Source organism: Aegilops tauschii, chromosome 5 (genome assembly GCF_002575655.3).
Source record: "Aegilops tauschii subsp. strangulata cultivar AL8/78 chromosome 5, Aet v6.0, whole genome shotgun sequence".
Classification (NCBI taxonomy): domain Eukaryota; kingdom Viridiplantae; phylum Streptophyta; class Magnoliopsida; order Poales; family Poaceae; genus Aegilops; species Aegilops tauschii.
In genome coordinates this window covers 507709350-507734435 of record NC_053039.3, presented here as the reverse complement: position 1 = coordinate 507734435, position 25086 = coordinate 507709350, and the positions used below count along the sequence as shown (strand labels likewise).

Genomic DNA, 25086 nt, shown 5'->3' with positions numbered 1-25086 from the left:
CGTATCTATAATTTTTTATGGTTCCATGCTATTATATTATCTGTTTTGGATATTTTTATATGCATTAATATGCTATTTTATATTATTTTGGGACTAAACTATTAACCTAGAGCCCAGTGCCAGTGCCAGTTTCTGTTTTTTCCTTGTTTTTGAGCTTCGCAGAAAAGGAATACTAAACGGAATAAAACTTCACGATGATTTTTCTTGGACCAGAAGACACCCAGGAGACTTGGAGTTCAAGTCAGAAGAGCTACGAGGCGGCGACAAGGGTGGAGGGCGCGCCTAGGGGGGTAGGGCACGCCCCCTACCTTGTGGGCCCCTCGTGACCCCCCTGACCTAGTTCTGCCTCCTATATATTCACATATATTCCCAAACTACCAGAAGCATCCACGAAAACACTTTTCCACCACCGCAACCTTCTGTTCCCATGAGATCCCATCTTGGGGCCTTTTCCGACATCCTGTCGGAGGGGGATTCAATCACGGAGGGCATCTACATCAACTCTATTGCCCTTCCGATGAAGCGTGAGTAGTCCACCCCAAACCTACGGGTCCATAGCTAGTAGCTAGATGGCTTCTTCTCTCTCTTTGATTCTCAATACCATGTTCTCCTCGATGTTCTTGGAGATCTATACGATGTAATACTCTTTTGCGGTGTGTTTATCGAGATCCGATGAATTGTGGATTTATGATCAGCTTATCTATGAATATTATTTGAATCTCCTCTGAATTCTTATATGCATGATTTGGTATCTTTGTATTTCTCTTCGAATTATCGGTTTGGTTTGGCCAACTAGATTGGTATTTCTTGCAATGGGAGAGGTGCTTAGCTTTGGGTTCAATCTTGCGTGATTTCACCCAGTGACAAAGTAGGGGTAGTGAGACACGTATTGCATTGTTGCCATCGAGGATAAAAAGATGGGGTTTTCATCATATTGCTTGAGTTAATTCCTCTACATCATGTCATCTTACTTAATGCGTTACTCTGTTCTTATGAACTTAATACTCTAGATGCAGGCAAGAGTCGGTCGATGTGTGGAGTAATAGTAGTAGATGCAGAATCGTTTCGGTCTACTTGACACAGACGTGATGCCTATATTGCATAATCATTGTCTTGGATATCGTCATAACTTTGCTCTTTTCTATCAATTGCTCGACAGTAATTTGTTCACCCACCGTATTATTTGCCTTCATGAGAGAAGCCTCTAGTGAAACCTATGGCCCCCGGGTCTATTTTCCATCATACTAGTTTCTGATCTACTATTTTGCAATCTTTTCTTTTCAGATCTATAAACCAAAAAAACCAAAAATATTTTATCTTTTGTTTAGTTCTATTTATCTATCTCTATCATATCTCACTTTTGCAAGTGACCGTGAAGGGATTGACAACCCCTTTATCGCGTTGGGTGCAAGTGTTTGATTGTTTGTGCAGGTATTGGTGATTTGCGCATTCTTCTTCTACTGGATTGATACCTTGGTTCTCAAACTGAGGGAAATACTTATCTCTACTTTGCTGCATCACCCTTTCCTCTTCAAGGGAAAAACCAACGCAAGCTCGTAGCATCGCCTCAACACCGTGGCGGACGCGCTGTCCCGCCGCGACACCGACCACTACACGGACACCGTCGACACCGCGGGGACGGCTCTCTGCATCCGCTTAGGACCCTCTGTCGCCTTCATCGACGACATCTGCTGAGCCACCGCTAGTGCCATGGACGCGCAGCTCCTCCGTCAGCGCCTCACGGACGGCGACCTGGAGGAGCCGTGGCGGCTGGATGATGGCCTGCTCCTGCATGAGCGCCGGCTCTTCGTGCCGGATCACGGCGACCTCCGTCACCAGGCCTTGCTGCTAGCCCACTCGGCCGGCCACGAGGGCGTGCAGAAGACCCTCCACCGTCTCCGAGCAGATTTCTACATCCTCGGCTATCGTGCGCTGGTGCGGGACTAGGTGCGGTCTTGCGTGACGTGCTAGCGCAATAAGACGGAGACACTGCAACCGGCGGGGCTGCTACAGCCCCTTGAGGTGCCCTCTCAGGTCTGGGCTGACATCTCCATTGACTTCATCGAGGGCCTCCCCAAGGTTGGCAGCAAGTCCGTCATCCTTACGGTGGTCGACCGCTTCTCCAAGTATGCGCACTTCATCGCGCTCGGCCATCCGTACACCGCCACCTCCATTGCGCGGGCCTTCTTCGACGGCATCGTTCGCCTCCACGGGCTTCCTTCCTCGATTGTCAGCGACCGTGATCCGGTGTTCACTGGTCATGTCTGGCGCGATCTGTTTCGGATGGCGGGCGTGAAGCTGCGCCTCAATACGACATTCCACCCTAGACGGACGACCAATCCGAGGTGGTCAACAAGGTGATTGCTATGTACTTACGTTGTGTTATAGGTGATCACCCACGTGCATGGGTCGACTGGCTCTCTTGGGCGGAGTACTACTACAACACCTCCTACCACTCCCTCCTGCGTGCTACGCCCTTCGAGGTGGTCTACGGTCGCCCTCCACCACCCATCTTGCCGTTCTAGCCTAAGACGGCCCGGACTGAGGCAGCGGTCGAGCTTCTCTGCGGTAGGGATGAGATCCTTGCCGAGGTGCGCCAACGTCTTCTCCAGGCCCATCAACTGTCCAAGAAGTACTACAACGCACACTACCGCGAGGCGAAGTTCGTGGTGGGAGACTGGGTGTGGTTGCGCCTACTCCACCACACTACGCAGTCACTGGACCCGCGCACTAAGCGCAAGCTGGGTCCCCGCTATGCTAGGCCGTTTTCGGTGCTGGAGCGCATCGACAACGTCGCCTACCGCCTTCAGCTGCCATCTAGCGCTCGCATCCACAACGTTTTCCATGTGGGCTTGTTGAAGCCTTTCCACGGCGAGCCACCAGCGACCACGCCGGACCTTCCTCCGACTTCTGAGGGCCGTCTCCTTCCCGGTCCAGCGAAGGTTTTGAAGGCCCAGCAGAGCCGCGGTGTTTGGCGCTTGTTGATCCAGTGGCAGGGTCTTCTGGAGGAAGATGCCACTTGGGAGCACCTCGACAAGTTCCGCAAGCACTTTCCCGACTTCCAGCTCGAGGACGAGGTGTTTGCGCGGGCGGGGAGAGATGTTATGACCGGCATACATTACATCCGGAGGAGGCCCAATGGCGCAGGCAGTTAGGGGCTTGGCCCAAGTTATCTTATCGTATTAGGGGCTTAGCCCAATTATCTTATTAGGAGGATTATATAAACTCATGTAAGGACCCATTTTGGAGTTAAGCAGAAGCAATCATATTTGCTCGGCTTCCTTAAGCCGGGAGCCCTAACCCTAGCCGCACCTGTTGGGGAACGTAGTAATTTCAAAAAAATTCCTACGCACACGCAAGATCATGGTGATGCATAGCAACGAGAGGGGAGAGTGTAGTCTACGTACCCTCGTAGACCGTAAGCGGAAGCGTTTATCAACGCGGTTGATGTAGTCGTACGTCTTCACGATCCGACCGATCCAAGTACCGAACGCACGGCACCTCCGAGTTCTGCACACGTTCAGCTCGATGACGTCCTCGCCTTCTTGATCCAGCAAGACGGGCGAAGTAGTAGATGAGTTCTGGCAGCACGACGGCGTGGTGACGGTGTTGGTGAAGAACAATCTCCGCAGGGCTTCGCCTAAGCACTACGAAAACTATGACGGAGGATAAACTAGAGGGGACGGGGTTGCCGGCACACGGCTTGGTGTTTCTTGATGTGTCTTGGGTGCCAGCCCTACCCCTCTATTTATATGTTGAGCCTTGGGGTCGAAACTTGAAGTAAAAGCCTCCACAAAGTCGATTTCACCCGAAAGGCAAGAGTCCTTCTCAGACTCCAGGACCAGACGCCAGGGTTCCCGGCGTCTGGACCCAGACGCCAGGGACCCTGGCGTATGGACCCAGAAACTACCTTTTGCGCTTTCCAAAAACCTTGTGGGCTTTCCCCTTTGGCCCAAATAAAGTGTTCTCGTACCCAAACATTTCGGGAAACATCCGGAACCCCTTCCGGTGAATTCCAGAACCCTTCCGGAGTCCAAACACTATTATCCCATATATCAATCTTTATCTCCGGACCATTCCGGAGTTCCTCGTCATGTCCGTGATCTTATCCGGAACTCCGAACGACATTCGGTCACCAACATACATAACTCATATAATACTATATCGTCAACGAACGTTAAGCGTGCAGACCCTACGGGTTCAAGAACTATGTAGACATGACCGAGACACTTCTCTGGTCAATAACCAATAGCGGAACCTGGATGCCCATATTGACTCCTACATATTCTACGAAGATCTTTATCGGTCAAACCGCATAACAACATACGTTTGTTCCCTTTGTCATCGGTATGTTACTTGCCCGAGATTCGATCGTCGGTATCTCAATACCTAGTTCAATCTCATTACCGGCAAGTCTCTTTACTCGTTCTGTAATACATCATCCCGCAACTAACTCATTAGTTAAAGTGCTTGCAAGGCTTATAGTGATGTGCATTACCGAGTGGGCCCAGAGATACCTCTCCGACAATCAGAGTGACAAATCCTAATCTCGAAATACGCCTACCCAACAAGTACCTTTGGAGACACCTGTAGAGCACCTTTATAATCACCCAGTTACGTTGTGACGTTTGGTAGCACACAAAGTGTTCCTCCGGTAAACGGGAGTTGCATAATCTCATAGTCATAGGAACATGTATAAGTCATGAAGAAAGCAATAGCAACATACTAAAGGATCAAGTGCTAAGCTAATGGAATGGGTCAAGTCAATCACATCATTCTCCTAATGATGTGATCCCGTTAATCAAATGACAACTCATGTCTATGGCTAGGAAACTTAACCATCTTTGATTCAACGAGCTAGTCAAGTAGAGGCATACTAGTGACAATATGTTTGTCTATATATTCACACATGTACTAAGTTTCCGGTTAATACAATTCTAGCATGAATAATAAACATTTATCATGATATGAGGAAATAAATAATAACTTTATTATTGCCTCTAGGGCATATTTCCTTCAGCACCCTGCGCCCCCCTCTCTCTCTATCTCGCGATCACGGCGCCCCAGCGCCGTCGGCCGTGACCTCCTCCGCGCCAACCCTCCTTTCACCCCTATAACCCGAGAGCTCGTCCTGGTAGGGACTCAGTTCCTATCAGCTAGGTTTCCATAAACTTGATAATTGTTCTTTAAATTTGCACTTAGCGGATTCCACTATTAAGAAACCTATGGAAAGAATTAATAATATTCTTATTGTTGCAAATAGGAATTATGTGCCCGTAGATTTTATTGTGCTTGATATAGATTGCAATCCTACATGCCCTATTATTCTTGGTACACTACAAAAAAACACTTCTGTGATGATACGTGTTTGTCACAGTAGGTCATGTTTTGTGTCATGCATGTACGTCCATGACAATTTTATGACAGAATCAAGATAGTCATACTTGTGCTGTCATACAAGTGTTCCATGACAATACCAAAATTATCATCACGGAAGTGTCCACTTCCATGACGATAAATGGCGTGCCATGGAAGTGCTTTCGTCAAGGGTAACCGACACGTGGCATCCACCGTAACAGGTCGCTGTTAAGCTAACCCCCTCAGGCATGCCCTGGTGGGTGGTGGGGCCCTCGAGGCCCCTCTGACCCTATTCTCAACGCTATAAAATCCTATTTTTCAGAAAAAAATAGGAGAGGAAGTTTCATCGCATTTTACGATACAGAGCAGTCGCCACCTCCCATTCTTCATCGAGAGGCCAGATCTGGAGCCTGTTCGGGGCTACAGAGAGGGGGATCTTCGGTCTTCGTCATCACCAACCATCCTCCATCACCAATTTCATGATGCTCATCGCCGGGAGTGAGTAATTCCTTTGTAGGCTCGCTGGTCGTTGAGGAGTTGATAAGATTCATCATGTAATCAAGTTAGTTTTGTTAGGGCTTGATCCCTAGTATCCACTATGTTATGAGATTAATGTTGTTATGAATTTTCTATGCTTAATGCTTGTCACTAGGGCCCGAGTGCCATGATTTCAGATCTGAACCGTTTATGTTATCACCACTATATCTAAGTTCGTGATCCGATCTTGCAAGTCATATCACCTATTACGTGTTATGATCCGTAAACCCCAAGGTGACAACAATTGGGATACTTTCCGGTGATGACCGTAGTTTGAGGAGTTCATGTATTCACTATGTGTTAATGCTTTGTTCCGGTTCTCTATTAAAAGCAGACCTTAATATCCCTTAGTTTCCTTATGGACCCCGCTGTCACGGGAGGGTAGGACAAAAGATGTCATGCAAGTTCTTTTCCATAAGCACGTATGACTATTTACGGAATACATACCTACATTATATTTATGAACTGGAGCTAGTTCTTTGTCGCCCTAGGTTATGACTGTTATGTGATGAATATTATCCAACATAATCACCGATCCAATGCCTACGAGTTTTCCACATATTGTTCTTGCTAAGTTACTATTTCTATTGCTACTGATACAACTGCGACAAAATTGTTACTGTTGCTACCGTTGCCACTGCTATCGTTACTACTACTACTATCAAACTATCATATTACTGTGCTACTGATCACTTTGCTGCAGATATTTAATCTCCAGGTGTGGTTTAATTGACAACTCAACTGCTAATACTTACAAATATTCTTTGGCTCCGCTTGTGTCAAATATATAAATTTGGATTGAATACTCTACCCTCGAAAACTGTTGCGATCCCCTATACTTGTGTGTTATCACGGAGCGACGGAGAATCAACTCCATCTGCTCCTCGAACTTCGCGTTGATGGCAGTGTAGACTTGGGCCAACACCTTATGCGCGAACTGCAGCTTCGGCGGCTGTTGGTCCTCCTCGTCGCCGGAGGAGATGGCGATCTCCGCCTTCGGCGAGGAGCCGCCAACTGATGAGGACGATGGCCCCGGAGTTCGAGGGTGGCGTCGCCACGACCCGCCAGATCCGGCCCCGGAACCGCCTGCCGGCGCTGAACTGGTTGGCAGGTGGATCGATAGCTATCGAGTAAATGAACATGCCTTCCGCACTTGGCACTTTCTAGACCGAGGCCCGCTGCTATTTCTTGCGAAGCCCACTACTGAAAGAAGCCCAAAACAGTTTTGTCCGGGAAACCTCGATGTACAAGTGGATTTCGTCAGCTGGAAAAGGGCGTGGTACACCATCGCGTACGCAGCGAGCCCGGGCAAGTGCCCAGGGTCGTTGGGCGCTGGCTCCTCCCTTGGCCGGGAGATGTGGAGGGAGATGAACGGGGAGAGGAGTACAAGGAGGAGGAGGAAGCGATGTGAACGACGCCAGAGCGCGGCTTATATAGTCGAGGCCAGGCCATGCGAAGGGCCGATTAGCCGCTTCAATGCAGCGTAGCGGCCGGGGTTGGTTCCTCGGAAATCTGCGTCCGCATTGAAGCGGCGGCTGCCGAGAGGTCACGTCGGTTAGCGCCGCCTTCCCTCCCTCCGATCACATTGCGACATCAATGTCGACCTCCGTGTGCATCAGAAGGAAAGCGCGGGAGGGGTGGTGAGGGTTTTTGGTGAGTTAGGGCGGTCAGAAGCGGGCATGGGATCGGTTCGAACTCCCGCAAAGCCCCCCCTTCCGTTTGTCTCCGGTTTGCGGGAGAAATCGCGTTCGGACCGCTCTGCAGACCGATACATGCTCGCGTTGGATGGCTTCCGTGGTCCGGATGGATGCGAGCGGTTTGCGGGTTCGCCTTGGAGATGTCCTAACAACTCAACAAAATTTAAAAAGGTTGTTAGATCTATTGTGGGGAAGGATCGACGATGCTCGACAACATTTCCACTAGGGTCTAAAAACCCTGATCGGCACTTAGCGAACACTTAGTCACTCAACTATATATGTTACCAATATCAAAATCAATCGAAAGACTTGGATGTACTTTCATGAACATTTGAGCCCTTGACTTTACACAAACAAAGTAGGGCACTAAATTTTGGGCAGTAGTATGCTAGGGTTGAGCGACAGATAGGCGCCTAGCGCTCGGTGAAGCCCCAAAACCCTGCTCTCCCCCTCTGGCGCGAGAGGCCGCCCCCAATCCCCTCCCCACTCCCAAGTTCCCGCCAGTCTCCTCCATTCCCCTCCCCACCTCTCCCAAATCCAATCCCCAAATCCTCATCTCCCTCCCCATCTCTCTCGTCGGCGGCGAGGCGGCGCAAGAAGATGCTGTGGGTGGACAAGCACCGGCCGAAAACCCTAGACAAGGTCATCGTCCATGAGCAGGTCGCGCAGAACCTCAAGAAATTCGTAAGAATCCGCGACCCTCCCCTCCCCAGACCACTCTCCCAGGGTCTCCCCGCCTCCCTGTGTGCTGATCTGTTCTGACGGTGTCCCGTTCGGTTCAGGTGGCGGAGCAGGACTGCCCGCACCTGCTCTTCTATGGCCCACCGGGGTCCGGCAAGAAAACCCTAATCATGGCGCTCATCAAGCAGATGTTCGGCGCCGGTGTGGAGAAGGTAGTTTCTTCTCTTCAGGATAAATCTTTGAAGATCTGGATTTTTTTAACCTTCTTTTTTGCCTGTGGCCCGGTTTTTTCTGCTGACATTTTCGTGTGTTTTGTTGGTTCCGTTGCAGGTGAAGATGGAGAATAAGACGTGGAAGATCGATGTGAGTTGTAACCCTTCTTTCAGCCCATCTCCGTTTTCCCTTCTTATGGTCACTATTGCAAAACTGCAATATGTCATTGGCGAGTTAACAGAAAGTAGTAGTGATGGTTGTCAGCTCATGTGGCATGCATATAGGGAGTCTTCCCTTTCCAGTTTGTGCTATTGGTGAACATAGAACTGATGCACCATGATAGGAAAACATAGCATTTGCCATTGCTGTGTATGTTGATATAGCTTAGAGCCTTAGACTGTTCCGTGGTGTTATCCAAGTTGCCAATTTGGGGGGTAGCTATGAAATTGAGGTGCAATTTTTTATACAGACTGGGACGAGGACATTTGATCTTGAGCTGGCGATGTTGTCAAGTTCCCACCATGTGGAGATGAACCCCAGCGATGCTGGCTTTCAGGACAGGTATGTTGTTCAGGAGGTCATCAAAGAGATGGCCAAGAGTAGGCCCATTGATGCCAAGGGCAAGAGAGCATTTAAAGGTTGGTGCTTCTGATTTTGTTCTTATAACTCTCTAGTTTTAAATTTTGTTGTCTTACAAGCCACTAGCTTTTCTTCCCCTGGCACCATTGTCTATTGCATCCCCTGGCACCATTGTCAGGATGATTTACTTCCCCTGGATGATTTACTTGTTACTGCCTCTGTCACCATTGTCTATTGCACCCTGAGATGAAGAATCGTCCCTCTATACCATGAAATTGAACTGCAAAAATGTCTTATATTAAGGGACGGAGGTAGTACTTTTCAGTGGATGATTTCAACAAGTGCATAAACAGATGATGCTATGCAAAGTGGCCATACTCCTTGCTTAGGCTGTATGCTTGCTTTATTTAAAAACAAATTCTTCTTTCAACATAGACTTAAACATACTTTGTAAATTTGCAGTGCTTGTCCTAAATGAAGTTGACAAGCTGTCACGAGAAGCACAACATTCCCTCCGTAGGACAATGGAGAAATACAGTGCATCGTGTAGACTCATATTATGCTGTAATAGCTCCTCAAAGGTGACAGAAGCTGTAAGGTCCCGTTGCTTGAATGTGCGAGTGAATGCACCTACCGAAGATCAGGTTAGTAATGGATATTTGATGCCATTTTTACTGTAACTAGTGTCAGTTGTGGATCTTTGGCTTGATTTCATGGTCGGTGCTACTATGTCTAGTAGGGTGTTCAAAACTTGCATGGGTTCCTTTGCTTCTAAGTTTGGTAATTAGTTCAGTTATGATAAATTGAACTTATTTTTTTTAAGTGTTGTGAATTGCATCTGTAAAGTCGGGACTTTACCATGGTTGTCTGAACTGCTCTATGTAAGGTTTGAATCTATGCTTTTGTCAGTTTATTTGTACCATGTTCACAGCAAGGAAATGGTAGTGAAATTTTATTCTATGTACAGTTGAAGAAGTCATGCATACTGCACCCCTAAAACTCGCTCATTTGCAGATTGTACAAGTACTGGAATTCATTGGGAAGAAAGAGAATCTGCAACTTCCATTTGGATTTGCTGCTCGGATAGCAGCTCAATCAAACCGCAACTTGAGGCGAGCAATATTATTTTTTGAGACATGCAAAGTCCAGCAGTAAGCCCGACTGCTACCTTTAATTGTTACTGCAGTTCTGTTAATATTGGTTGTGCTGTGTCCCTAGTTTTATATGTGTATCATGTATCTCGCTTTTTACGCCCTTAAGTTTTTACATTTATCTGGTCTTCCCTTAAGGTTTTTTCTTCTGTTTCTGAATTGCAGATATCCATTTTCAGCAAATCAAGTGGCACCTCCTCTTGACTGGGAGCAGTATGTGTCTGAAATAGCAACTGAAATCTTGAGTGAACAAAGCCCTAAAAGGTCTGTCATGTTTCATTCCAACTTCTGTTGAGCTGCAGTCCCTAATGTTTGCCTTTTCCTTTCATTTCCTGTTTACATGTTTTCAGTCTTCATTTTTAGTTACCACATATTTGTTTTCCCTTTTTCTGTAAAGATACTATTACATTATTGTTCTCCCTCGAGCCCTTGTTTCATGCATCATAATGGCTCGCGGCCATCAGTGTATACCCATCGTGCAATTATTAGGAAGATCTTCAGAATTGAAGAGATTTCATAACCTAACTACATGCGGCCAGCAGCCAGCATTGATGTCATGAGATGTCTTGTACTTTACTTATTTAATCTGTTAGGAGTGGTAATGGATCTGCATCTGCTTGGAATGTTATATTTCCATCTTGTGTCACACCATATGGAAGTGGCATCTGCTATTTTAGGTGGTTCGCCATCTGTTACACACTTTTGTTCTTCACAACATCTGTTTATTAATTTTCCTTACATGGTGAGTCCTCTGAGACATTTTCTGGTTTTGCTTTAATTTGACTTTGAATTGTAAAATTAATATTTCAGGCTATATTCTGTACGCCAGAAATTCTATGAGTTACTTGTGAATTGTATCCCACCTGAAAGCATCTTGAAGGTGACACAATGCTTCTGTTGCTGCTTTACCTTCATTTCTCGATGACCTTTAATGTGGGTGCAAGTTAAACTTGTTTTTGACAATTGCAGAAGTTGTTAACCGAGTTAATGAAGAAGTTAGACTCTGATTTGAAGCATGAAGTTTGTCACTGGGCTGCACACTATGTGAGTAATTGTTATGCTAACATTTTTTCCCCAGCTCCCAGCCAATTTAGTTTCATATGTTCTTTGTAACCTAGGAGCACAGTAGACTTTTCATGTTCTATCTTCACTAATTTCACACAGTACTAGCTCTACCTCTTAGGTCTATGGCCTTAATTTTGTATTTTCTTCCTTATTGGTGCTCTTTTTTTCATTCTTGCGATAAATCTGCTTGTTAAGCTCTGGTGTCATGTCTTTGGCAGGAACACAAGATGCGACTTGGGTCCAAGGCCATTTTTCATCTGGAAGGTACATCTCGTGCACCTTTAACAAACTGGTGTGTTGTGCATAATGTTGTCATGTTTCTTGTTGGTCTAGCGTGTGCGTATTTGTATTGTACCGATAATTTGATTTCTCTGGTTATAATCGGCATTAATAGACCTAGCTATGCCTTATTGCCTTTCTCATATAGGGCCTCATAGGATTAGAGTGTCATGTCTTCTCACAGTACGATTTGATGGCACCATGTAACAAGTAAAAGCCGTAGATTTGATTGCACTATTAAAAACATAGGTCCTTTTTCAAAGAGAGACAAGTTAATAGAAACTTTCTCTCAAAATGGAGCTTCATGTGGAATACAATCCTACAAATTGAACCAACAAAATATGAAAAACTCCTTACAATCCTCCATAGTTCTTAAGGAAATCCTTTGGATCAGAGATGCCCTTAATCTGGCACATATACACCTCAAGATCTGTGTACATTGTATTTCAATATTTTGGGTGGCTACCATTGTAGCGGCACTAGCCTGGTCGGTACTCAAAAGCTGATCGCTGATTCGTCTGCACCCATTTTTTGCTACTGTTTCTGCAGCTTTCGTGGCCAAGTTCATGAGCATTTACAAGGAGTTCCTTTGCGCCGCATTTGGTTGAGCAAAACAGAGCATATGGATGTTTGCCGCTGCAAGAAGATGCTCCCAGTTTGCAGTCTCTGTCGTCGTAATAGCTCTAGTCTGATGTGTGGGCGCTTACATTTTGTATGTTACTCAGTCAGTGTAGTTTGTACTGAATTCATGTGAGCAAGTACTTATTTACTTTGAATCATTTGCTATTGAAAGGTGGAGTCGCCCATCTATGATTGTCTTGATTTTGTTCTGCCTTGTGCTTGGACGTCAAACGAATTTCAGCATCTCATCCTATAAATGCCAACAGGGTGCTAAATGATATCACTACCTCCTTTCTGGTTATACAAGGCTTATTACACGTACATATTATAAGTTATAGGAGTATATCATGAATATTATACCATTAGAAATTAGAAATATTATTTTTCCTAATGGTATAACTGTTCTGATATGTGTTAGAGATACACGCATGACCTATAAAATTAGAAACAGGATTGCCAAATTTCAGTCGATTGAGACTTAGCCAAGTCTCAATTGATGCTATATTTTTTATATGTTCTATCATTTGACCAAGACTTGGTTAAATCTTAGTCGACTGAGATCTAGCCATGCCCAATTAGAAAGAAGGGAGTAAATCATAACAATGGTTAAATACTTAAACAGCCAAGCGCTTTTTAATGACATCAATGTATTCCATTTACTCTCTCCGTTTCCTAATATAAGACCTTTTAGCTATTTTAAAATATTGACTACATACATACTAAGATGAGTGAACATACATACTAAAATGTGTAGATACATACAAATCAAGAAAAAGCAAAATGTCTTATACTCTCTCCGTCCCAAAATAAGTGTCTTGAGCTTAGTACAAATTTGCATTAGAGCTAATACAAAGTTGAGACACTTATTTTGAGACGGAGTATTAGGGAACGGAGGGAGGGGTACTTAATGCATTTGTAAATGTAAATACGAAGGCCTGTCTATACACATGTACAATTCAAAAAATTCACAAAAGAGTTGTGCTAGTATGTGTTTTAGTTCATGTTGGCGTGCACAAATGTGTCAGATTTGTATAAAAAGGTAAGGGAGGATAATGATAAGCCTTTACGTTCGAAAATTTGATTCTTACACTGTTATCTTTTGCTTTCTCACACTTAACTCCTTCTACTTATTCTGAAATCACTACGGAATTCTAACACAGAAAAGTACTCCCTCCGTCCAAAGGAATTTTGGCAACACCATTCATCTGACCCAGGGGGTGTTTATTAGAAAATTTCCTAAGAAATAGAATCTTTAGAAGAATACTATGAACATCATACAATCCAAATAGTATTGTGCGAGACTGAGCTAACGTGGCCAGTCTCAGTTGTTCACCTCATCACCTGACGTAGTGGCTCCGCTTGATAAAGGCAAGCTTATTAACTGTTAAGCGAAGCAAAGTTCTCCTTTTAAAAAAGAAGGTAAATTATCCAACAAAACGGTTATGAACAAAGAAGGTAGTACTACAACAGAGCGGATGCTATTATTATTACAAGAAGATCTGTCACAAAATCAAATGGCTGTTACGAATTTATACAGCAGCGGCAGCTGGCTAACACATACAGGTCAGTGCTTGCTGGCGGTGGCGGCGCTAGACCCTGGGCCTCACCCTGCGCCCGCTGGTGTCGCCGCCGTCTGAGATCTGGCCCCACACGCTCTGGCTCTTGCCGCCGCTGCTGCATTCCTCCTCGCACCCGGCTACCGTCCGGAGGATCTCCGACTGCAGCGCGGGGCAGTTGTCTTTGAGGTAATCGAATCCGTCGGTCCGGATTACAGCTGCAGATACATAAGGGCATCTGGAATGTTATACAGTTCAGGACGCTTGTTTGTGCACCACCAAGGAACAAACAGTAGAAACATGTGCAAAGGCAGTCTACAAGTACCATAAAAAAGCAGTACACATTAAATTACTGACGTTATAGGATGTCTTGTCAAATTGGGAGATGACACAAATGAAAATTGAAATGCTTTGAGCCAACTACTGTAGCTTGCTGTCTGATTGGCATAATGGGAGATTCAAAACGTTACCGTCATAAGACTAACATTGTGCCCTCAGCGTAAAAGATACATGTATCTGTATTACTAAGTGGTACATCTTCTGTTCTAACTATTGCTGCAAACAAAGGTATCATATGGCCACTGTTCCTTTCCATGAGTATACATAAGGGTGTATACTTGTGGAAACAAATGGCAGCATGCTGTTTCATACACCACCTTTAGGATGCAAACTGGAAACTACCGACAGGAGTTCTCAAGCATATAAATGCAATTATCCAATAACTACATAGGACGAGCACATCAAATTGCATCCCTTGTTATGTCTTGTTACCTGAAAGGTTCTCAGCAGCAAATTTTAGGCAGACGGACTTGAGCTCTGTAGCATGATGCCGATCAGCCAGCGCTAGAGTAGTTGCCACAGATTTTACAGAAATCTGCTTGCACAAGTAAGATTCACATAACACTCTTAGCCTTGGCAACTCATATTTGTCTGCTGCAGCCAACAACTTCCCAGCTAAAGTATCAAAGATGGGACAATCTGAGCTTGATGCAGACAATTCGTCATCACCGACAAGATTGTCCCTGTACATGAAGTGAAGGACAGCCTACACCATAGAGTATTTACATTTGATAAGATATAAATCAAGCTTGTTAAACTGCAAAATCCAAAGAATAAGATCAGCATAGAAGAAACATACCTGAAACACTTTTGGCTCCATGTCGTCGATGACAATCTCTTTGATTTCGTTACTAGTGTCGACTTCACTGTTTTCTTCATCTGATTCAGGATCAAGAAATTCAGATCTAAAAAAAGAAGATCGCGCAGCCAACACTAACTTATGAGCATGAAACTTCTCTCCTGCTACACTAAAAATAACATCTGCACCCTCTTGAGATTCCAAAAGCGTCCCAAAATGGTGGCCTATGTCAGAATCCGGAACCTCTAGAGAATGCGGCCTAGAGTACTCCATGGTTGATGTTACAACGCCCACAGTGCAATTTATCTTCAAGCAATCATCTTTAAGAAAGTCCGATGTCTCAAGGGCAGTGCGTCGAAAAAACCTTTTATAACCCCTGAAAACGGGAAATCAAGATGAAAAACGAATTTCAGAAAAATTATTCACATTTTTACTACTTGAAACCGTTCGCAATTTAAAATTAAAAACAAAAAACAATAACATGACCTGCCGTGTTCACTCAAACTTTTATAATCAATTTACCAGGTGTGCACAAAGTTGCTGATCTCCCAACTTTTATACAGTAGGCCATATCTATATCTATACTTACAAGTTCTCTAGCTGCTCCCACCTTAACTGGAAGTTACTAGAAATTTTCTGATTGATCTCATTCATTGGATCTAACACCTAAAATGGCACTATAGATCTACAAGTATGTTGATCAATTAAAATAATTATATGAAATGCTCAAACAGAGACTAATGAAGTATGTAAAGCAAATATGTTAACCAATTAAATATCTCCGCTGAAGGATGTGCTGAGAATATCATGACAAGAGGATATCCAAACAAAAACATTCCTCCCAGATAATGTGTTTGACAAGGAATTTAGGGTGGTACTAGATAATTAAACATGGTTAATTTGGGGTTGCAGTCCAATGGGTTGGACAAGTAGTTAACACTAATTCGTACACCAAATCCTAATCAGTGCATTCCCAACAAGAAACAGGCCCACAGCACAACCCAAATAACTTCTAACATAGCCAATTCGTCGATTAGTTAGTGGTGCAGCGTCAGATTCACCACCTGGTTACCTACGCGAGAACCATGCCAACAAATCTAATATGTTAGGCGTAGCTACTGACCACAACTAGCAGCTGCTTCAAAATGATACCCAAATCACAGGGCAATGAGAGCTGGAGAGAGGTGATTGCGGTGGGAGGCCGGATGAGCATACCACATGGATCCGCGGTACTTGAGGGTGTAGGGCCCGGCGTCGAGGGCGCGGTCGAAGTGGGAGTGCACCTTGTGCTTGCCCCGGCCGCTCTGGTCCTGGAGGGTGAGCTCGAAGAGGGCGCGGACGTCGGTGCCCTCGGAGGCGAGCGCGATGAAGACGGAGACGTAGGCGGAGTTGTCCTCGGGGTTCTTCCCGTCCGGGTAGAAGTAGATCGCCCACTGGTATCCGCCCACGGCGAAGGTCTCGCTGGCGATGTGCTTGCCCACGCCCATGCCCTTGGCGAGGGAGTAGCCCTGGATCACGAACCGGTGCGACCCGTTCACCGTCTCCGTCACGGAGCGCGAGCTCGTCGGCGACGCCGCCGCGGCGTCCCGCGCGGGGCCCGTCGCCGCCCCCGCCCCGCGCTCGATCACCACCGCCCCGCCCCCGGCCTCGTGCTGCGGGGACGCGTCGCCGCCGCCCCCGGCGTCGTCGTCGTCCATGGGAGAGGGAGGTGGAGGAGGAGGGGGGCTAGGGTTGGCGGGCGGAGGAGGGAGGAGATTGGGGATTTCGTGGCTTAAGTTGCTACAGCACGCGGGGGAAACGAGGGAGGGAGGAGGGTTCGGTGGTGGTGGTGGGTGGAATTGGGGCGAGAGAGGGAGGTGAAACGGAGGGAGGGAGGCGCCGGGAAGGTAACAAATTAACCAACTGTTTCGGCCTGTGACTGACGCACTCATGCAGTGGCGGCTGATTTTTTGTCGGAGAAGCATCAGGTGATACCACCATGCTCCCATTTTGAAAAACTCAAATTTAAATGTTTCAGTAAATTCCAAATTTTTTCGTAGAAAACGGATTGTTTGAAACATTGGCGCTTCCCTTGCCCAGATTCGTGCTCGAATCAAACGGTTTAATGTTAGTAAAACTCTCACAGCATATTTATTTGGTCGGATGAATTCATTTGACGTCTCAAAGCAGGCAAACACATGCTCGTCAATGTGAGAGAAAACAAAACAGAAGGGAAGTCAAAAGCGTATCAAAACAACAGGCACTCCAGGCAGCAGGCAGCGATTCTCGTCCAAACGTATAGCATAAATAAAGCGCATGATTTGCCGCTGCAACGCGATACGATACCGGAGGAGCAATCATTGCACATCAACAAACAACGCTCCCTGTGCCAACTCGCAGCACATTACTGTATACTGTACAGCCGGAGTACCGGACAATGATTTCAAACTATGGCTACAGCCTGGATGGGGCAGCGCCTCTGCCCCGGCCGTACGGGTAAATTCAATGGCTGTGTCCCCGTCCCTCTGCAAATCTCTGCATACACACGCGCCCCAGGAGTAAAAACTCGTATTTCCACCTCCGGGTGAATGAACTTACAACGATTTCGCTGTCGCTTTGCTAAATTCAGGCGCAAAATTGACCTGCATCATGGCCTAGCTTTCTACCGGTAAAACGCTTTTGTGTCTCAGAACGAGCTGACAAGTCCTACACCTAGGTCCTCCGCGAGCTCGTCCCACAGGGGGATGAGGATCAGCACGACGAGGAACACCGACGCTATCAGGGCGCCCCTCCTCCAGGTGCCGACGTCGCTCACGTCGTCCAAGCATGGCTTCTCAGGTGTTCTCTGGGGATACATCACAAGGCAGACAGACATAGGTCAGTGCACGGAACACATGGATCCTCCTGCCTAGTGTGCCGTCAATCCGTTTTCCTGTTTTTACCTGGCATAGTAGCACGTATAGGCCCCAAGGAAGAGATAGCGGACCCCCAAGCTATAAGAAAAAAAAAAAGAACATTAGTTTCCGAACTAAAAAAACTGATATTCTTATGAGGTAGAGTCCAGCATTTTTCTTCAGTATTGATTGTATAAAAATGATTAAGATCGTTAGTGCTCTGATATACAAGTACACATAGAACATTGCACGTTGTTTACTACTCCCTCCGTTCCTAAATATTTGTCTTTTTATAGATTTCAAATGGACTATCACTACGGATGTCTATAGACATATTTTAGAGTGTAGATTCACTCATTTTGCTCCATATGTAGTCACTTGTTGAAATCTCTAGAAAGACAAATATTTAGGAACGGAGGGAGTATGAATGGAAATGTATTTTTCTGTTCTTCTTTTCAGAGGTAGTATAAGAAAACAAACTGTACTGCAATAGACTCTGAAGCCAAAGCTGGGAAGGATAGGTGCAAGATGTTGGTCGGAGAAAGAAAAAAGTCCAAGAGCTGACGTACCACTCCAAGTCCAAGCAACGAATAAGTCGTCAAGCCAAATCCAAATAAAGCATCCTTACCGAAAGCACCCTGTTGAACACACCACAGAACTTCAGACTTGGTAAAGAACCTCAGGATTTTACTGCTAATCAATCATGTTATTTCACAGCTACAAGGTTAAGCACCAAAACGTCCAGAAGTTCTAGGTACTACCTCCATCCCAAAATATAAGACATTTTTGTAGGCTAAACTACAAAAACGTCGCCTACAAAAACATCTTACATTTTGAGACGGAGCATATTTACTGTAAAGTTAATGCAGATTGAAATACTGATAAAACAAGCTATGGAAATCTCAATAACTCATGAACAAAAGCGTAAAAGGGGCAATGTGTTGAGATGTTGAATGTATCATTTGTTACTGTGCAAATGAAGCCCCCTTGATGGATCTGTCTGTCAGTAAAGTTGTAAATAAAAAATCAATGTTAGGTCTGAAGATTTTTCACACAGGAGGCACTTCCTCTGTTCTGCAATGGAGATGCACGGGACTTGCCAGTGGTCGAACAGTGTACCAAGTTGTAATTCTTATTTTTCTAAACATTCAAAACCGCCAACCACTCTAACATTCACAAAGTAGAGCTTAACACCGTTTCCACTTTTCAGATCACTGACAGCTACAGGCACCTCTAAATAAATGGATTTTGTTCCTGCATACACTAGTTTCTTGAACTCTTGATCATGATCTTTTGTTAGTAGTTCATGGCTGCATGCTACTGTCCACCTCAGCAGTACAAGTCACACAGATTGGACATGTCACAAGTGCAGATATCCACTACCACTAGAGATGGAAGACAATTTTTCATTTTATTAAGTTTAGTCATAGCATCCTAAGTCATGCTTAAACGACTCAGAAACTCTTATAAGAGAGGTGAATGAAAAAAAAAGGTCCTGAAAACAGTATTAACTGTCAAGGAAGGGAAACAGAGAGCCATTCTCAAAATGAGTAGCTACTGCTACATACTCCTGCCCACAAATATGTCATTTTAACCATGTGTACAAGAATTACACAAATAGCCTAACATGGTCATCATGCTCTTCTCTTACTAGCCTCTAATTTCTCCAAGGAGGAGCACTGTGAACATTTATTCATGAGAGTATTGAAACATGGACTTCATTTGTGGACAAAAAGAGATGGCTAAAATGACCTATATTTCTGGATGAAGGGAGTGCATGCATATGGTCCAGTGTGATTATTTGGTTGCATCCATAAAAAAATTATATTAACTTTTACCTGTAAACCTCTTCCACCGTCAAGACATCCAACAGGAAGCATATTGAAGGCAGTAGTTGTTAAACCACACCTGCAGAATTTGCAGGAACAATAAGACAAAGAAAACCTGTTTGGTTACAAGAGGTCCGGCAATTTGTGAATGATACTTCACCAGCCAGCGATCACAAGAGGGTGGATAGAAACCGTAGCAGCATGCAGAGCACTGAAAATCAATTTAAGTTCATTAGAAAATAGAAACATAGAGTTCATATCGGAACTACAAAATGCAGAGTTGAGCAGTTGATAAAACATACGAAGCTAACAACTTCTATCATGGATGATGGGTATACTAGTATATTCAGCAGAAGTTGTATTACCAACCACAGTTTTTAAAGCGGTATAAGGTGAAGCTAGGTGCCTAAGCCCTGCTTTAACTATCAAGCGCTTAAGGGAAGGTGGTAAGGCGAGACGGCGGCTTGGCAACGTAGGGACAGAGCAATCGGCACATGCAATAGAGAGAAAATGGAACGTGCTGAGATGGGCTGCTATCCATTGTTCCACACAGAACAGAACATCCTCACGGCATAAAGGCACATTATCAGTGCTGAAGTGATGCTGAAGCAACGCCTACAAAACCATGGTACCAACATGATTTGTAAGCTGTAAAAGTTCTTAATGCTTAACTATCCACACTCATATAAGATCCCATTACACATAATAATTCATCAAATATCTATAAGTTGGGAGTTAAGAAAACCACTGATACTCTACTTGAGACGATCAAGCGAAAAGTCCTCCTAAAACTAGAAAGAATTTCAGCTAATCCGGTACACGTCTCAAAAACTGCAGCTATGAGTGGGAATCAGAAAAGTAGCACACACTTTCTGAGTGTTCTAAAATGGTATCTATAACAGGATAATACGACAGACTGAAGGAAAAAGTGCAGCTATCACATCTGGAACTAGGACAGATAAAAACTTAAAAAATAGTCTAACGAAATTAAATACTATTCCCTCCGTAAACAAATATAAGACGTTCTACATCACTAAAGTAGTGATCTAAAATGTCTAATATTTATTTACAGAGGGCGTAGTTTAAATGGCAGAAAGTAAATGTCCAAAATTCCAGGTATCAGTCACCTGTAACCAAGTATTGCTCTGCTAATAAGTCCAAGCAACAAAGAACCCTGGAACAGATTGCTGGGTACTTGAACTAAATCAGTTGCCCCGGCAGGATTTGAGGAGAGCCACAAGCCTACAGAGAACATCGAAAAAGAAAGTGCAGCTCCAGCCAAAGGACCAGCCATTGATACGTCAAACATTGTCTTTCGATCTGGCAGAATGGATTTGAACTACAGGAGTGGATGATGAAAATAAGAAAACTTCCAAGTAGTGGTTGGACATAAATATGCACAATCTTATCACTTTTGCAACATGGTTCACAAAATTAGGCATGTCAAACAAATAACCGATAGCGAAAAAAAAGGTGTTTCCTTAAGATTTAGACTCTGGAATGTACCTCCCATGAATGATGACACCCAAAGTAGAAAAAACAATATCACTACTCAAGCCTCTTCCCACAGATTTAATATTATTTACCACCATACATACACAAGGGAGGTGGGGGGGGGGGGGGTGTAAAAGACACTTAAAATGAGGCATATTTTTCCCAATACTATCATGTTTACACGTGGGGAACCAGGTAATGCAGATAAAGCGCAATATATTATCAAGAACTCGAGATTTTACCCAACTCTTCATCATCATGGCATACTAGCAAATTAGTGATCAACTAGTTGATATATAGTAATGAAATAGCATCACAATACATTCCTGTCTGATGCAATCTATACATATTATAATATTTCTTCTAAACATACTAACCTGAGTAATTGAACCAAAAGTTCCAAGAGTGAAGTTTGGAATGAAGAAAGGAATGCCCAGTTTCACATTCTTTGGGTATGCTGCCAAAAAGTGTCCAACTTCCTGCATCATAACGTAACATGGTAGGTCACGTCAAAACAATTACAAAAGAGGGGCTTCATGAATAACAAAGCTCAAACCGCTAAATGCATCACTACTTAATTAAAGGATCCACTGATACAATTGTCTGCTAGTTGATGCCAGCGTTGAATTGCTAGGAGCAGAGCTATCGATCAAATAGTTTGTTTTAAACTAGCAACTATACCGATTAACGAGTCATAAAGGACAGAGCAATTATCCAGATTTGAGTCTTTACACAAACCTGTTTGTAGCAATTATATTATGTTAATGCTGGAACGAGTTCAGCAATAACTCTAACAAAGGAAATACAATAAGATGTACTTTGCCGGTTTGCCCCTAGGCCCACACTTTATATGGCAGCAAAAAACGTGAACACAACTGAATTCTGGGAGTCTTTTGTAACCAACTGGAGCATTGCAGAAAAGGTTAACAATGATAATTTCCATAGCATTTCTTGAAAGCTTGAACTGGTGTACAAGATGTGCTCCCTCCGTTTCTATTTACTCCACATATAAGATTTGTCTGAAGTCAAACTTCGTAAAGTTTGACCAAGTTTATAGGAAAAAACATCAACATCCACAATACCAAATCAACATCATTAGATGCGTCATGGAATTAAATTTCATATTGTACACCTTTACTATTGTAGATGTTGATATTTTTAATATAAATTTGGTCAACCTTTACTAAGTTTGACTTGAGAAAAATCTTATATGCGGAGTAAAAAGAAACGGGAGAAGTACTACTGCTCAAACAAGAGCTAAAAGACTAGATTTAAAATAAATGCTCAGCAGATCTTTGATGTGATTTACATGAAATAGTTGGATAGCCAAGACGCCATAAGCCACTGGCAGAGCAGATTCCACGAATGGAAGTAAAAGTTGCATGTCAGGTGGGGGTCCAGTAGCATTTGGATCAGTGAAATATGAAACAATGTCTGGTGGAAGACTGCTTATCTGCACAGGTAAAAAAATTATTAGCAGCCTAGCATAGAAGGGTATTAAGCTCTGGTATCAGATAACAGGTTAGGCAGATGTACCTTTGATGCAATTCCTAGCTCAATACAGGAGAACACAGTGAGAAGGAAAAGTAACAGTGAAATAACGTATTGCCACAGGGTAGTAGGTCCAGGCTCAGAAACTTCTCTTCTAAGCAAACCAAAACTAACACGTGGTCCCCCGCGTGGGTCATCCTCTTCTGAATTGGGCTCCTCCACCATGAAAAGATTATATTTGTCACCTGTAAGTTCACGTAGCTGCCGCTGAAGTTTTCCAAAGATTTCCTCTCTGTCCCCTCGGAGATTCCCAACAAAAAGGACTCCTTCCCCAAGATCACCAAAAGGTTCTTCTCTTGTCAACCAGAATGTTGTGTAGCCAAAAAACTTCTCCTTGATAGCCTTGACATCAGCTTGATCAACCTTTTCTGGGCCTAGGAGTTCCAATAACTTAACTGTATCGATATTATCCACACTGAAGCTCAAAAGAGGAGGCTCGCTTGATACACCAGGAGTCTGAGCAAATGGATATGTTATAAAATATGTTTGAGAAAAGAATCAGCCATGTTCATAATTAACAAATATGCATTACAAGTTAAAAGAAATGTTGGTGTACGCCTTATTAAGAAGTACTTCCTCCGTTTCAAATTTGAACTAAAACCACGACAAGTATTTTAGAATGGAGGGAGTACATATCATGTTTTTCTCTATTTCTAAGAAAAGGAAATTATTCAAGCTTACTGAAAGAATTCTGAAATTTGGTGAGTAAGTTCTAACAGGTTTAAACTGCTATGGCGGTATTCACATTACTTGGAACTTGCAGTCATAATAAAATAGAGAACTAATAGCTGTAGTGATATGATGCAGTCATTACTGAGTATAGCAGAGACAGGATGGGATTCATCATTTAGGTAGAATTTCATCTAACAACCTGACATGCAGTACCAAAGTATCCAATGAAGGATACTAAATATCATAGCGCTAGGCTTTGAAAACACGAACAAGCACAACGTGGTAACATCCCTTCATTTTTGGCAACTGAATGCCGCGTCTGCCATATCAACATTAAGATAGTGCCTCTGCTCAAGAACATAGGACGTTTTGAATATCACTATAGTCTCAACATGTAAATTTGACCATTACTTCCTTTTTATGACCGTTTCATACTTGCACATGCATGGCTTAATCTTTGAGACAAGCATAAGACTACTGGCAGGACCAACCAGGTAGCATGTCCTCGGTGACGTCCAGCGTCGGGAGTCGTCTTGCCCTTCCACTTGCGTGGAAGCGCAAAGGCAACAGCCGGGCCGGTTGTCGCTGTTGAGCAGGCATAGCTCATCCTCCCTGAGGATTGGTGCAGAGAGTTAAGTATCCTACCACGTAACTGTGGAGAGGTAGAGGCAACACTTGTTCCGGTTGTTCTCAGTTCGGAGGACTTTGGGTCGGGTCGAGGCAGCCAATAGGGCCACGAGCCCTCATCATGAGCAGCATCCGAGGCCAACAGCGTGAGCGAGGTTGCCTTGATAGCAGCAGGCATGTTACAGGCCAGCACCACGAGGCAACGCCGCAAGCACTATTCGGCCAGGGTTTAGGGTTTAGCGTGGTAGCTGCAACTCCAGATTTATTATGTTCTGAGATTTATTTTTGTGACAGCTCTAACGATATCCATATAATCAAACTAAATAATCTTCTATGTCATCGTGGTCCAAGTTATAGAAGTTTGGCTACACTGGATGCTTTCTAAAATGTCGTACATATCTGATTTAAGGGATTAATTACTTCACTGGTATAGTCATACTAACACTGCATCATAATCACTGATCACAAGGATCGTTCAGGAATTTGATTCCCCTTTAAAAATTGAGTAAATGAATGATAGTACTTATTGTGCCTCTAATTGCACACAGTTCTGTCTCTCAAACCAGCAGAATGGGCTAGTAAAATACTCCTAAATCAGCAAGCTGTTCAGTCCAACTATGTTGAGCACACAAAATGGCCAATAGCTTAACTCCTCGTACCGCAGAGGATGGCGATGACGAGGAAGAGAAGCTTCCCGAGCGGCTCCGCTCCGAGCCCAGCTCCTCCGCGGCCCCCACCTTGGCTTCCACGGGCGCTGCGGCCTCCTCCTCGTCCCGCTTCTCCCCGTCCTCCCCGCCCCCGCCGCCCTCGTCGACGGAGAAGCGCCGCATCCGGTCGCACCGCCTCAGGGGCCTCCAGTCCAGGTAGGCGCCTCGCGGGTACCCCCACCGCGAGGAGGCCGCGGGGGAGGGCCTGGGCCTGGGGAGGCGGAGGCGGGCAGCGGCGGTGAGGTGGACGAGGGGCGAGCTCGCGAGCGCCGCGGCGGCGGCCGCCATGGCGGGGCGCGCAGTGTGGTGGCGCGCCGCTGGGCTTGGCGGTGCGGTGGTCGGGGGCGGGAGAGCCCCGGCGGAGTGAGATGGAGCAGTGGGGAGGGGAGAGAAGGATAGGGTGCGGTGCACGGGGAAGAGAGAGAGGGGAGGAGCTGGATTACTGAGTTGCGGCTCTT

The 25086-nt window shown here is 44.8% G+C and overlaps 4 protein-coding genes across 5 annotated transcripts; 2 read left to right on the top strand and 2 right to left on the bottom strand.

Annotated features, from left to right (window-relative positions):
* Positions 1–1710: 1710 nt before the first annotated feature.
* LOC109783011 (uncharacterized) lies at positions 1711–3155 on the top strand. Its single transcript, XM_020341640.1, has 3 exons — positions 1711–1935; positions 2035–2262; positions 2526–3155. Exons 1-3 carry the CDS (start codon positions 1711–1713, stop codon positions 3153–3155), a joined length of 1083 nt encoding a protein of 360 aa, XP_020197229.1.
* Positions 3156–7977: 4822 nt separating this feature from the next.
* On the top strand, positions 7978–12382 carry LOC109783018 (replication factor C subunit 5). Its single transcript, XM_020341645.4, has 11 exons — positions 7978–8276; positions 8375–8485; positions 8604–8636; positions 8956–9124; positions 9528–9709; positions 10080–10216; positions 10382–10480; positions 11027–11096; positions 11186–11260; positions 11500–11545; positions 12110–12382. Exons 1-11 carry the CDS (start codon positions 8193–8195, stop codon positions 12166–12168), a joined length of 1065 nt encoding a protein of 354 aa, XP_020197234.1. The 5' UTR covers positions 7978–8192; the 3' UTR covers positions 12169–12382.
* Positions 12383–13565: 1183 nt separating this feature from the next.
* LOC109783017 (BTB/POZ and MATH domain-containing protein 5) lies at positions 13566–16723 on the bottom strand. Of its 2 annotated transcripts, none has more exons than XM_020341644.4 (4): positions 16091–16718; positions 14876–15251; positions 14509–14782; positions 13566–13955 (listed from the first exon to the last, which is right to left on the bottom strand). In XM_020341644.4, the coding sequence occupies exons 1-4, from the start codon at positions 16570–16572 to the stop codon at positions 13771–13773; spliced, it is 1317 nt and encodes a 438-aa protein (XP_020197233.1). In that variant the 5' UTR covers positions 16573–16718; the 3' UTR covers positions 13566–13770. The 2 variants fall into 2 exon arrangements, with proteins under 2 accessions (XP_020197233.1, XP_045085179.1); XM_045229244.2 differs by having other exon boundaries at positions 13638–13975; positions 16091–16723.
* Positions 16724–17214: 491 nt separating this feature from the next.
* On the bottom strand, positions 17215–25086 carry LOC109783016 (probable zinc metalloprotease EGY1, chloroplastic). The gene is made up of 10 exons (XM_020341643.4): positions 24581–25086; positions 22608–23078; positions 22381–22524; positions 21449–21550; positions 20705–20916; positions 19738–19788; positions 19587–19656; positions 18318–18386; positions 17797–17847; positions 17215–17699 (listed from the first exon to the last, which is right to left on the bottom strand). Exons 1-10 carry the CDS (start codon positions 24914–24916, stop codon positions 17541–17543), a joined length of 1665 nt encoding a protein of 554 aa, XP_020197232.1. The 5' UTR covers positions 24917–25086; the 3' UTR covers positions 17215–17540.